The sequence below is a fragment of the Globicephala melas genome, chromosome 12, assembly GCF_963455315.2.
Source record: "Globicephala melas chromosome 12, mGloMel1.2, whole genome shotgun sequence".
Classification (NCBI taxonomy): domain Eukaryota; kingdom Metazoa; phylum Chordata; class Mammalia; order Artiodactyla; family Delphinidae; genus Globicephala; species Globicephala melas.
In genome coordinates, this window is record NC_083325.1 from 64,421,592 (window position 1) to 64,436,191 (window position 14,600).

Genomic DNA, 14,600 nt, shown 5'->3' on the forward strand with positions numbered 1-14,600 from the left:
TGAAAGGCAGAAGTAAAGCAACAAACATCCTTTACTCTTGGAAGGTTGTCATGGTTAAATATGACATCAAACAAGAGGCAGAGATGTCCTGAAGATCCCAGCTTGACCATGCTCTATGTGTCCATCTTGTCTTTCCACTTGCTGACCCTGCCAACCAATAGCAATCCCAGGCCCACCATAAGACACTTCACTTTGGACCCACGGAGCTTGTAGCTACAGAGATCCAACAGCTTTCCACAGACCTCTCCACAAGTTCCTTCTTCATCCTCCCATTGCAATGGCTAGAAGTACGTGGCTTCTCAGATTCCCCTGTAAGTTCTGACTGATGCACTTGTGCCAATGCTTCAAGTGGATCGTTAAATGATTCTTTCCCTGATCCTCTTACTCCCAGCAGCCACCAGAGGGAACAAAATGGGTTTGGAGCTCCTCTGAAGTTTCATTCCCAGAAAACTGTCTGGTGGTTCCCTGGAAGAGCCCACTTGCAAAGCTGTCTTTATTTAACCTAACTCTGAACTTGTCCAGTGACTACCCTTTGTCAAAAACAATTAGAGACAATTAATTAATTCTGCAGCTGCCTGAGGTAGTAACAGCTGGGGCAAACAATAGGCTATACAAAACACTTAAAGGAAAATAAAGGAATGAGATATACATAAGGGCTTTGAAAAACTCCACCATATTGGTGGGAATCTAGAAGTCCATGCATGTGTAGGGCTGTGCACATGTTCAGGAAAGACCTGAGAAGGCCCTATGCTCTCACCTCAGGATGACCCTGAGGCTTTGCACAAGCAGTTAGTGAATGCTAAGGCAGAGTTGTCAACTGCCTGGTTAAGTGCTGAAAGCGTACCCCAACACACACACACCTAGAGCCCACCATCAAAGACTGGGAGACTTCTTAATTTAGGCATTTAAGGAATTTTCTGTCCAATCATTAGCTGACCATTAAGCTAACCAATCTGAAACTACACAAAGAAACAAGAAAGTATGGCCCTTACATGGGAAAAAAAAGTAGAAACCATCCCTGAGGATGTCCATATGATGGACTTAAAAGACACTTAAAATCTGCTATTTTAAATAATGCCTAGTACAAGGACTAAGAAACTCAAAAAGAAAAAAAAGTAAAAGAAATGACAACGGAATTAAAATGGTATACTAGAAGTAGAAAACAACCATTTAGCCACAAAGAAGGCAGTAATGGGGAAATAAAAAAGACATATAGAAAACAAAATGACCAACATACATCCTACACTATCAGTAATTAAATTAAATGTAAAGGGATTAAATACTCCAATCAAAGCCAAGATTGGCAGAAAGGATTTTAAAATTATGATTCAACTAAATGCTGTCTACAAGGGACACACTTTAGATTCAGACACAAACAGATTGAAAATTTTTTAAAAATAAAAAGGAAGATAACACATCGTGGAAACAGTAACCAAAAGAAAGCTGGAGTAGCTATACTAATATAAAACAAAATACACCTTAAGACAAAAATTGTTACTAGAACAAAGAAAGGCATATTTTAATGATAAATATTCACTCCATCAAGAAGATAGAATAGTTGCGAGTATATACTCACCTAAAAACAGAGCCCCAAGCAAAAACTGACAGATCTGAAGGGAGAAATACAAATTCAACAATAATATTTGGAGACTTCAATATCCAACTTTTAATAATGAATAGAACAACTATACAGAAGACAGAAATAGAAGACTTGAACAATGCTATAAACCAACTAGACCCAACAGACACTTAAAGGACACTCTGTCCAACAACAGTGGAATACACATTCTTCTCAAGTGCACACAGAACATTCTCCAGAAGATATACTATATGTTAGGTCATAAAATGTCTCAATAAATCTGAAAGTGTAGAAGTCACACAAAGGATATTCTCCAACTACAATGGGATGAAATTAGAAATCAGTAACAAAGAAATTTGAGAAATTCACAAATATGTGGAAATTAAACAACACACTGTTAAATAAACAGTAAGTCAAAAAAGAAATCACAGGGAAATTGAAAATACTTTGAGATAAATGGAAACAAATATATAATATGCCAAAACTTATGGGATGCAGTGAAAGCAGTGCTTAGAGGAAATTTTACAGTTATAAATGCCTATATATCAATAATAAATAATATCAATTCTGGAAGATGGGTCCGGAGGGCAAGAGTGGGGCAGCTTCCAGAAGAAGGTAAGAAACACTAGAGCAGTGACTCTGCTTAGTCTAAATGGGCCTCTTTTTTCCTCAAATTCCTATCCCACAGTTCTTTAGATAAGTCAATTCTTTCTCCTTGAGCACTTACACCTCTTCATCCTGCCGACAGACTGATCTCCCCCAAGGGCAATGCTTGCAGGCAATATATTTGCTCTCTTCAATTAGTCACACCCTCAGTCTTCCTCACTCTCTCCAACATGTTCTATTTTCTCTTCCCTCCTCCACTTATCCACTCAATTTATATAATTTATTACCAAATAAAGAACTAAAAAAGATGTGCCCAGTGAACATAAATAAAGCACAAGGGCTTGTAATATCACTTCTGCAGTGTCAAAATGTGGGTGGTCAGAAATCTTCACAGAATGTGAAAAGCTTTGGTATTTCTGGCTTCCCTACTGGAAAACACAGATGTATGTTCTTACACAATACAAGAAATTTGTCATCTTAACATCTATGAAGTAGGATAAAAATACATTCCCAAACATGCAAAGGCATACTTCAAGTGGCAAATGGCTGCAATGAACCTGGGGTGCCTACAGGAACCTGCAAACCTCAAAGACCATTCCCTTACCCACACATATATACATATCTTACATATCTATTTTATTTTGTAATTCCACACAACTAATTACTATTCTTAATACAACTTTACAGCAATGACTAGGCACAGTGAATCTCAGCATAAAATTAAGTCAGCCAAGACTTACACAGAACCTTATGAATTATGGCTGGAATAACACTCTCCTTACTCTACCAGGAAAACCTGCAGTGCTTAGAGCAAGGGTCACTCACTCAAATGCCCAGAGATTCTTGCCAATTATTGAGAATGAATAAAGTAGGCTGGCGATTGAACATACAAAGGAAGGAGCCACTCCTCAACTCCAGCCAGTTAGCACAAGAATATGGGAATTTGCCCCAATGTTTCCACATCATTTGATTCTTTAAGAGAAGAAATCTAGATTTTTAGATGAAATTGCCTGAAAATGCTTACTGTAATTTTTTTTCAAAACACTATGTAAGCCAAACAAAATACCTCTTCCAACTCCAGATTTAGAAAATTAAACTCCCACCCTACAGTGGACATCAACTGCTCTTTTTCCTGCTCAGCATCTATTCTCTGATCTTCTGATTCCCCTTCCCTGAGGGGAAACCATTCCATGTGGTACAGGTAGGGCCTATCAGAGGCAAGGGCACATGCCTCAGGCAGTTCAGAACTTTTCTGTTACAGCCATGGAGTTGACTGTATTTTTCCAATGGGATTACTAACCTTGAGCTTCCAGGGGCCATCTTGTCTGGCTCTTTGAGAGACAACATCATCTCAGCCCCTGGATACGGCTATCATGATGGGTCTACTAGAATTTTCAGTTGCATGAACCTATAAATTCCTTTTTTTGCCTAAGCTAGTATATGTTGGTTCTCTTAAAACCAAAAGGGCCCTAACATGTCCCTAGAAAACTGTGTTGCATAATTCATTCTATAGACTTCGAACAATAAGAAGATCTGTGAGGGACTTCCCTGGTGGTGCAGTGGTTAAGAATCCACCTGCCAGTGCAAGGGACACGGGTTCCAGCCCTGGTCTGGGAAGATCCCACATGCCGCGGAAACTAAGCCCGTGTGCCACGACTGTTGAGCCTGTGCTCTAGAGCCCGCAAGCCACAACTACTGAGCCTGCATGCCACAACTACTGAAGCCCACATGCCTAGAGCCTGTGCTCCGCAACAAGAGAAGCCACCGCAATGAGAAGCCCGCGCACCGCAATGAAGAGTAGCCCCCACTCGCTGCAACTAGAGAAAGCCCGCGCGCAGCAATGAAGACCCAACTCAGCCAAATAAATAACAAATTTATATCCAAAAATTAAGATGAAGAATTAGATGTGAAATGTACCTAGCATTTTGTCAGGCACACAGTAAGCCCTAAACTAATGTTTGTGTTTTTTCTCAATCCCTCCACTGGAAAACCAGATTGGAAAGCAAGATGCTTGAGGCTTCACTACTAGGAAGAAGGATAGAAACTTGACACAGCTTCTAGAAACATTAAAATTTTCTATAAATAATCATATTAGTCACTGTGTACAGTTTCTCCAAAGACAGAAGAATTGCTGTTGTCAACTGTTAAACAGGCGTTTATGTAACCCAGGTGTTCATGTAACCCAGGTGTTCATGTAACAGGACTGGAGGAAGTAAGGACAAAGGGGAAAAGTACTGATGCTACAAGGTTAAAGCTGAATTTTTCCACTCAAGGCTGATTTCAACCAAACATCGGTTTTTTATGAAAATGTGTGGAATCACAGGAGGAGGCCCTGTAGATCTCAGAGAAAGAATCTGTACAAGATACAAACTGAGTAGAATGTTGCTTTATAGAAGGATAGCAGTGGGAGAAATATTTTGCTGGCCAAGTAGAACTTGGAATCTACACACTTCCATCTTAGCATCTGTCACACTATACTAAAGTATTCTGCTCACAAATATCTGCACTATCAGACTATAAGCTCCTTGGAGGTAACTTTTTTTCTCATTCTCATCTTTGGAATACCATTGCCCAGCACAGAGCAGGTACTCTATAAATGTTGGATGAATTCAACTGAAACTAACACTGAAATCACAAAGGGCTTCAGATTCTAAATGAGACATAAAAGATTCTTCCTACTGAGAACAAAGGGAGAACATTTTGGGGACATGCTCTGGCTGACATCAACACTGAGCATGACTAAATTAGGAATGATCTAACAACAAGTTAGTCCTAGCAAACAGAGAGGTCATACAGCAGAATCTGAATTTCACAGGCCCTTCTCATGCAAGTGATCACACCTAAGAAGTGACTCTCCTTAGGACTAAAAATACCGAGGAGCAAAACTGACAGCCTAAGTTCCGTACCCTGGTGATGTACCTTTTGATCAAACAGTCCAGTGTTGAGAGGTAACTGAGAATTTTAGATATATGCAAGAAAAAAGTTAATATAGTGAAAAATATGCCATATTGGGACTCACTTACATTTATGAAGGTATATTTTTCTACAAGCTGTTATATGGGATATTCGGGTTTGAAGCAGGGACCCTACCCGAAGCACACTAGGATTCCAGGAAGCACCCTGTCAGAGACAAGGCCCTGCATTTGGGGTAAAGAATATGGGTGAAAGTTCAGTTCAGTATCTAATAAAAAGAAAAATAAAACATTTCAAGAAAATTATTCCTACTTGAGTCAGAAGGAATTATCAAAACAAACTGCCCTTCCTGGCTGCGATTTGGGCCTTGATTTTGTGAATGAGAGGAAGGAATTAAAAATTCTAATGTGCGGTAAGAGTGGCCCTCATCTGACACTGCATCTGGTCAGTATGTAGGTAGGGGAATTGGTAGACCAACAACTACAGGAAGCTCTCCTGGCAAAAAAATGAAGGTGGGGAAATGAGCTCTAGACCCAGAGATGGTACTAATTATAACAAGTGCATTTGAGGACGACAGAAATGACAGAATTAGGCTTAACAAGTAGAGGTTTGCTCCAAGGGGACCAATAAATGGCAGGCTAAGAATTTAAAGTCGTACTATGAATTAGATTTGGCCATCTGACAATAGCTTCAGGTTTTTAAAAGTGTGTGTGTGTGTTTGTGTGTGTGTGTGTGTGTGTTGTGCGTACAGCTCAAACAACTTTGGGCATAGTCTAACTCAGTCTTTTCCTCTGAAGCACAGAGGAAAATGGATTCTAATTTTTACTACTGCAGAGACTGTTTCTCAAAAACAGGGAGCTGGACCACTGGAAAGGTGCTCTACTGCCCTTGACACAGTGAATGGGACGAGAGGGCAGAACTAAGAGAGCACCAAAGAACCTTGTACTCTTACGGCTGTCACAGACAATCCTTCTAGCAGAAAGGCAGTTTATCCCTAGCCTACATTCTTGTTCTGTGAGAGGCAACTGAGAGGTGAAAAGTACAAAACACTTCATCTCAGCCCAGTCGCTCACTCCCCTTTTCCGTGGGGTGATGCCTAGTCTTATTCACTCTCTGACTGAGCCAACTCTTCACTAATTGCTCTTTACATTTATGTGTGTAACTGCACCACGCTCTGGCTTGATTTTTCAAAGGGTACCTGCCAACATAAATATTCCAGGTCCAAGATAAAACAGAATAATTAAAAACAGCCCTTGTTGGGCTTCCCTGGTGGCGCAGTGGTTGAGAATCTGCCTGCTAATGCAGGGGACACGGATTCGAGCCCTGGTCTGGGAAGATCCCACATGTCGCGGAGCAAATGGGCCCGTGAGCCACAACTACTGAGCCTGCACGTCTGGAGCCTGTGCTCCGCAACGGGAGAGGCCATGACAGTGAGAGGCCCGCACACCGCGATGAAGAGTGGCCCCCGCTCGCCACAAGTAGAGAAAGCCGTTGTGCAGAAGCGAAGACCCAACACAGACAAAAATTAAATAAATTTAAAAAAAATTTAAAAAAAAAAAAAACAGAAACAAAAAAAAAAAACAGCCCTTGTTATCCAATTAGTTGGTCATCTCCTATTTGTACACCAAGTTATATTTTCAGTTGTTTTGCCTATCTTCCTCATTCAAGTGAACACAACAGGTTTTAACTTACAAATTGACCATCAAATTTTAAGGGATTAACAACAACCAGGATGGGGGGCAGATGCTGGGGAAGCAGTGTGGGCTTTAGAGGAAAGGAAGGTCTGAGCTTGGATTCCAAAATCTGCCACTTACTAAGGCTAATCAGTAGAGTGGCAAAAACAATTCATACTTTGTAGGCTGTTACAAATATTAAATGACAGTGAGAAAATAATTCTATAAAGAATGTAGTACATAAAAGGCTCTCAAAATTGCATTACATAATAACAGCATGCTCACAGTATCTTAGCATCTGCAGAGCAAAAATAAAAGTTCTCGAAGCCTCCTATTTCTATTCCTAAAATTAAAAGGTTGAAATGAGAGGGGTGAGATGTTATAATTTGTTTTTGGAGAGAAAATATATAGCAGGGGTTGGAGAGGTATCTTTCACCACATGTAAAGTCCATAAGGAGTGTCTACTTGGGAATTTGCTTCAATGCAATCACTATTCTACGAACACCTACTAATCATTCATTCAGCAAATATATTTAAGCTCTCCCTAGGCTCCAGGCCTGTGGTAAGTGTTGGCGAGACAGCTATAAATAATACAGACACAAGTCTGGCTCTTAAACAGCTTACAGTTTAGCAGGTGAGTTAAGCCAGCACATGAAGGATAAAAGCACTGTTGGGTGTTATAGGAGCACAGAGGAGAATATCACCAAATCTTCAAGGGAGATTTCAGGGAAAGTACACTGTAGGAAGCAATCACCAAAGAGACATCTGAAGAATAAGGAGTGAGCTAAGGAGGACAAGTTCTAGACAGACAATAGCATGTGCAAAGGTTCTGAGGTCAAACAATGCTGAAAATTCAAGACTTACAAGTAGTGTAGTCCTACCAGAACTTTGGGCACAACCTGGATGAGTGAGTACAAAGGGGGGCAAAGCAGAGATAAAAGAGTAGGTAGTGACTTCCCTGGTGGTCCAGGGGTTAAGACTCGGTGCTCCCAATGCAGGAAGCCCGGGTTTGATCCCTGGTCAGGGAACTAGATCCCCCATGCCGCAACGAAGATCCCATGTGTGGCGACAAAGACCCCGCATGCCACAACTAAGAGCTGGCGCTGCCTAAATAAATAAATAAATATTAAAAAAAAAAAAAGTAGGTAGACAATGCTGTTAGCAAGGTAAGCAGGAGTCAGATCATGAAGTGAAGACCATTCACGCTAAAGAGCTCTGAGTTAATCCTGGAGACACAGGGAAGTTCCTGAAGAGTCAGAACAACATGATCAGATTTGCCTTTTAGGAAGCTTACTCGACTGTAGTGTGAGAAAAGAACATGTGGGAACTCTCTTAAATCATATAAAGAAACTATCTTAGAAAACCCCAACCAAATGTTAAAAAGAATCTCAGCTGTTTTAGAAATAAAAGATTTACTTGGCAATTTAAAGGAAAAAAATGTTAAAGCCCAAAGGCTACGATGATCTGCAACTGTAGCATAATGAAAGATAAGGCTCTGCATCTCAGGTAAGCCTTGTTTCCTAGAAACAAGAGAAAATAAGAGCGGTCCCAACTTGAATCTCTCCACTTCCTTCCCCCCTGCCCTCTCCAGGCAGCTTACGCCTGCTCAGTCTTTTGTCTTTTCACTTACGGACCCAATTTGAGCAACAAAATAAAACTTTTGTTATAGAAAAGCCTTGGGGAAACTGCAGTGTGCCAAATAGCCTTAAAAAATTAAATGCTAGCAGATGAGAACCAGTTCTGACCCCAAGGTCAAGCAAAACTAATCTTGGCTATTTTGCCAGTGGTCATTAAATAACGAGAATTTCTGTAGGTAGTTTCTAAATTAGAAAGTCTGAGATCTTACTAGTGGGGTGCAAACATGAGCACCAGAGCATAATAATTAGATTTAGATACTTTTCCGAATTTGCCTTTCAAAAATAAATTATGCCATTAAGCACTAAATGCAAGGATTAAAATTTCACAAACTTCTACTTAAATCAAAATGTGGTGACAACTACTGGCACACAACCAAACACTAAAAGAATCTTAGCTGTTTTAGAAATAAAACATTTGCTTCCAACTTGACGCAAACGTTTTTAGGGTCTATGATTAAGCTGATCTGTAAATACAGCATAAGAAAAACAGGTAAGGGAAGTCTTTTATGTGGCAAATAAAAAGCTAATATCAAGATTTTGAAGGATGTTTGGCTGTAACTCACAAAAGACTTGAGACAAAGTAAATGACTATGCATTCCTAAAAATTAAAATATGCACATTTTATAGAGTGATTAAAAACATAGGAGTTTATCATTACTATAAGACATTTCTTATAAGGTTATGTGCAAATTTAAAAAATAATAATACCACAACTACTTTAGGAAACATAGTCAAATCCATTCCATAGTCCATCCATCCAAAGGAATGGACTCATTATATATATTTTTTTACAATAAGAGAAGGTCTCTACTTTCCATACTTTCTAAAAATAATTAAATAAATTTAATATTTCAAAATGTGCTTTGGGTATTTGTGATTCACCAACTTGCTTAATTATTTCAAAAATCACTATTTCAAAAATTTCCATATTTTTATATACAGTTATTATTTGTTCACTGACCGATGTGAAGAATGATGCAATGGGAACTACATCAATGGTATCCTGGGAGTCAAGATACCATTCATTCATCCATTCATTTCTTTGTTAAACAAATATCTGAGTACTACCTGTGTGCCAGACAATGGGCACTAAAAAAAAAAAAAAACTTAAGTCCCTGAAGAAACATAATACTATACTTCATCAAATGTGAGATGCCATCAATAGTAAGACTAACTCTTAACTAATAAAGAAAAAATGCGGGCTTCCCTGGTGGCACAGTGGTTGAGTGTCTGCCTGCTCATGCAGGGGACACGGGTTCGTGCCCCGGTCCGGGAAGATCCCACATGCCGCAGAGTGGCTGGGCCCGTGAGCCATGGCTGCTAAGCCTGCGCGTCCGGAGTCTGTGCTCCGCAACGGGAGAGGCCACAACAGTGAGAGGCCCGCGTACCGTAAAAAAAAAAAAAAGAAAAAACACTTTCAATTAAATTATGACACAATGCCATGGATGAATCACATCAGCCTCTCAGTGCTTTGATATTTTTGAAATCTATTCAGAAAAATTTGGCAATTTTTCCTGCCCTCAATACACTGCTTGAAATTTTAAGTGGCAACCATTTTTTCACAGATCTCAGTACAAAACACAGCTTCATTTACTTTGGGATGTCTTCCTTTCTTGGCTGCCATAAAGCTTTTAGTGTTATTAAAGAAAAGTAAATGGAACTGTGATGATTTTGCCAATGGCACATGTTTACTTCACTAATGCTAAATTCACACCTCTTGACCTTGTTTTGGTCCTTTACTGTGTGTTCAATAACTTTGTGTTTCAACGCCATATCATAAGGGAATCTTTTTGAAGATATCTTAAATGGCAATTAAACCCAACATATGTAGAGCTGACACTGTGTACATAACTCAATTGAAATGATGATACTAAATATAGCTACAACTAAACTTGTACAAGCACAAGCAATTACAACCTGGCCAAATGGCCACCTGACTGACAGCGACTGACAGATGCCATCAAGCGACAGATATATTCCAAAGACGTTAAAATGTGAAAAACATTATGTCTTAGAATCAGTAATAGCAACAAACACTCACACAGCACTATGAGGAAAGCACCATTCTATGTAGTTTACATACATTATGCCACGAAAACTTGTAAGGTAGATAGATTATGTGCCTCTAGATGAGGAAACTGAGGCTTGGGGGCTAGGGGATGTTTGAGCAACCTGCCCCAATATCACAAAGCTAGCATGTGCCAAGGTTAGCTTTTGAATCCAGGCAGTCTGGGCTATGCTTTTAACCATTACGTCATGTGGTCTCTTAAGTTATTAATCAATAACTAGCTTTGTGACCTAACCCGAATCGTTAGAGACTCCTTTCCTTACCTGGAAAAGGAGAAAAATGGAACGGATGATTATGGAGCCCTTTCCCAGGATGAAAATATTATAATTCTATAATCTTCTATAGTAACATGTTATCACCATGGTAGTCTCTCCTTAACCCAATACAATTCAAAGACCTTCACTGACATTAGTGATTAGCGAAAGGAATGTAACTTTTACTATTAGTCTAAAATACACACACTTAGAAAGGTATTAAGAAACAGACACACATGTACCACCATTTCTCTTTTTCAGGGTGACGGCAAAAGGCTGACTGTAGACACAAATGATCCAATTTGTGGGTTTTACTCTGCCTGTGTACTACATTTATGATAGAAATTTAGCCATTTAAAATTTTAATCCAAAATTAACAAATGATTTCAATGTGTCCATTGAACATACACACACTGCATAGTCCTTTTTTCTTTCTTTAAAAATTCTTTTCATTTATGAGGGAAAGAACAATAGATTAATAACAGATGCAAATATGGCAACATTCTCTCTCTTGACCCAATTTAAGGGTGGAATTAAATGTGCATTACACACTTGACAACTCTTCTGCCCCAAGGCGGGGTGGGTTGTCACACTCTTTGGATTTTCTACAGGCCAAGCCAGCTGCCCTCCTCCTAGGTAACCTTCCTTCCGACCCACAGCCTCTGATCATAAGGCAACACAATGGTGCTTAAAATAATTTCTAATAGTTCATTTTGAAGTTGTCTACAGAAGGAGAGTTAATAAAGGAAAGAGATCGCAAGGTGCAATGTGTTTAAAGCTTTCATTATTTATTCACAAACATCAAATACTGTATCAGTTTAGGGCCTTGCTTTTCTCTTTTATATACACATACACATGCAGACAAAATAATCTGCCCCAACGGAAATCAGAGAAAACATTAAAAAGATTTCTGGGGGAAAAAGTGAAAAAAGGAATATAAGTGAACTGTTGGCAAAAGCAGGCTTAAAAAACAAGTGAGAAGATGCTCAAAGATGAAAGGTCCTGGCCAGTACACAGAATTTTACTATTACATACCTTCCCATGCTGCCCAGCTCTTTCATAACAAATGACAACATCTTCCCACATTTCTAGCTTCTCAAATATCTGAAGGGCTGAACTGGTACATCCCAACTCAAAGAGTAAACTTGCAAGCTGGCGCTAGAAAATCAAGTTAAAATAATGAACAATCCTTTACACAAAGACAGATTCCTATTCCACTTGTAGGTATATCCAATCTGCTTACTGTATTAAATGCCTAATTTCTACAATTCAACCTCTACGAATTAGAAATTTGCAATCATTCAATACTTACCTTTACTTTAGCAAGCCTCTTTAGAGGGGGTACAGAATTAAAAAACAATATAGGAACTGTTCAAAACACTCAATATATCAATTTTTTCCCAAGAATTCAGAACTTAAAAGGCAAAATCTGTATTTCTTCATTACCTAGAGATTCTATATATGACAATCTCTGTTGTAAAGTTGATATCCAATAAATCAATTTTTAAAACTCTAGTTAGAATGGCCATTATCAGAAAGACAAGAGATAAGTGTTGCTGAGGGCGTGGAGAAAAGGGAACTCTTGTGCACTGTTGGTGGGAATGTAAACTGGTGCAGCCACTACAGAAAACTGTATGGAGGTTCCTCAGGAAGCTGAAAATAGCACTACCATATGATCCAGTAATTCCACTTCTGGGCATATAGCTGAGGAAAATGAAAACACTAATTTATTTTAAGCACATCCTAAAAAACGTAGCTACTAATTTCCCAGTCCTTGGCAGATAAAAGGGTGCAAATTATGGTAAGGTGAGTGAAGGTTAAATATATTCAAAAATAAACATACTGTATATTATAAGTGATCCAACCTGCAGGAATAGAAAAACAATATTAAAAAGGTTTAAAAAGTAGGTGAGACTCTAGAAGGTCTGGTTTCAAAATTCAATACATATTTAAGAGTTAAGAGGCTTATGGACATGGAACATGCAGGACTAACAAACTTAGAAAGTAAAATGAAATATGCCTGAAAATTATAAGCTAACATATTATCGAAATAAATAAAAGGGATGGTCCAATTCTTCTGTATCCTATGAAATACAAGAGAATTTGGCTATTTTAGAATATGTGGTTGGACATTTTCAAAACCTGAACATAGCATGTGGGAGCTGGAATAAGTCTTAATGCTCATGTAGTAAGTAGTTTAATCTTTTCATTTAATAGATGAAGAAAGTTATGACATCTAAGCTGATATGATCTTTAGCTAGCAGTAAAGATGAATTCTCTTTTTATAATAAACTATGCTGTTACTTCTTGATCTTTAAAAATAATACATAAAGATATGGTTACTCCCTATTATGAAAGAAAAATGATTTAATTTCTTAATGAAAGAGGATGTTTATCTAACTGCCCAAATATCCTAAAACCCACAGCTTCCTAAGCAGATAAAATAAACACTTAGCCTACATCCTAAATTTATTTGAACAGTACTTAATTTTCCTAATGGTTCTGTTCAGAAACAGAGTAACAGCTACACCCTCAACAGACATGTTTTGTCACAATAACAGTCTGAGAGGTTTATACACCACAAATCACACAGTACAAAGCACTTAAATTTCACAGATCAGGGTCAAAAACATGCCAAAAAGTTCCAATTTTTAACACCTTCCTGATGAAGAAGCTACTCCTTTAGAGATGATATAACAAAGCTTTTTTTGTGCCTATGTTTTATTGAGATGCCTTCAATAGATAAAATGAATCCCAATGTGTAATAAACCCCCTCATTTACCCTGTGCTTAAGAATATAACCTACTCTCTAAGAAATCTTATGATGGAGATTCTGAGTCACTGAATTGTGGGTTGGCATTTATAGTTCTAAATCACTGCCTATGTGCCTAATCCACAAGAGAGGACAGGAAGCTGGTTAAAATGACAATAGTTACTAAATCATCTAGAAATTTCTGGCTAGCATCATTTAACTCCACTTAGCCACTCTGCACCATAGCTTTCACATCTGTAAAATGAGGCTATTTCACAAAATTGTTGCAATAAAATAAGATAACGTGTGTGAAAGGCAGAACAAAATGTGCACCTCATAATAAATGTGCAGTAAAAGCTGGCTGTTATTATTTGTAATAATTACAACCCAGTGGAGATACAGGAAAGGAGGTAAACTAGACTAAAAGTTGGGAAACTAAAGATGTAGTTCGTGAACAGCTATATGATCAACATTGGAAAAGTGTAATTAATTGCACTGGGCCTCAATTTTCTTTTCTGTAGAATTAAGAAACTGGACCACATATCTTAAGTGGCCTTCAGTGCTTAAAATTTTACAAACTAGAGAACCGACGCCTCTTACACAGGAGAACCATGGTGTGGGAGCTAAACTAGGTATTCTCATATCACTAGAAAGAGGAGAGTAGTTAAGGGTATCCCACAATATCAAGTATTGAATAAATGCTTTCCTTTACCTTTTGTACACAACTTGCTTAAAAGGTTCATTCTTTAGCAGAAGGTCCTTAAAGGGCTTTTAAACATTGAAAATGAAGACTTCTGTGGTTCTAGTTGATCTAGTTTAAATTTTTTTTAATGTTATAAAAGTCTAATATCACTTTACTCAAATAGCAGTTTGAAGTAACTGGCAATCCTCAGCTAGATACTTTTATTCTTTTCACTGAAATATTTGAAAACTCAAACATAAACATCTAATGCGTTTATCTTTCAAATGCGAAGTATTTTCCATACCCAATGACAACAACAACAAAAATACCTGAATGGCCCAATGAGGTGGCACTTGACAGCAATAGAAAATCTTCAGACGTTCCAATACAGACGTAGTCTTATCTTCAAATTGGTCTGCAAGAGCCTTAAGAGCAT

At 38.3% G+C, this 14,600-nt stretch overlaps 1 protein-coding gene across 2 annotated transcripts in view; it reads right to left on the reverse strand.

Annotated features, from left to right (window-relative positions):
• Window positions 1–14,600, reverse strand: part of TTC27 (tetratricopeptide repeat domain 27) — a 174,434-nt gene that overhangs the window by 63,500 nt on the left and 96,334 nt on the right. For both annotated transcript variants that reach the window (XM_030857980.2, XM_060309262.1), the window contains exons 11-12: window positions 14,494–14,589; window positions 11,766–11,888 (exon numbers count right to left, since the gene is read on the reverse strand). In XM_030857980.2, the coding sequence (XP_030713840.2) occupies window positions 11,766–11,888; window positions 14,494–14,589 (219 nt within the window). The remainder of the gene's footprint in view (window positions 1–11,765; window positions 11,889–14,493; window positions 14,590–14,600) is intronic.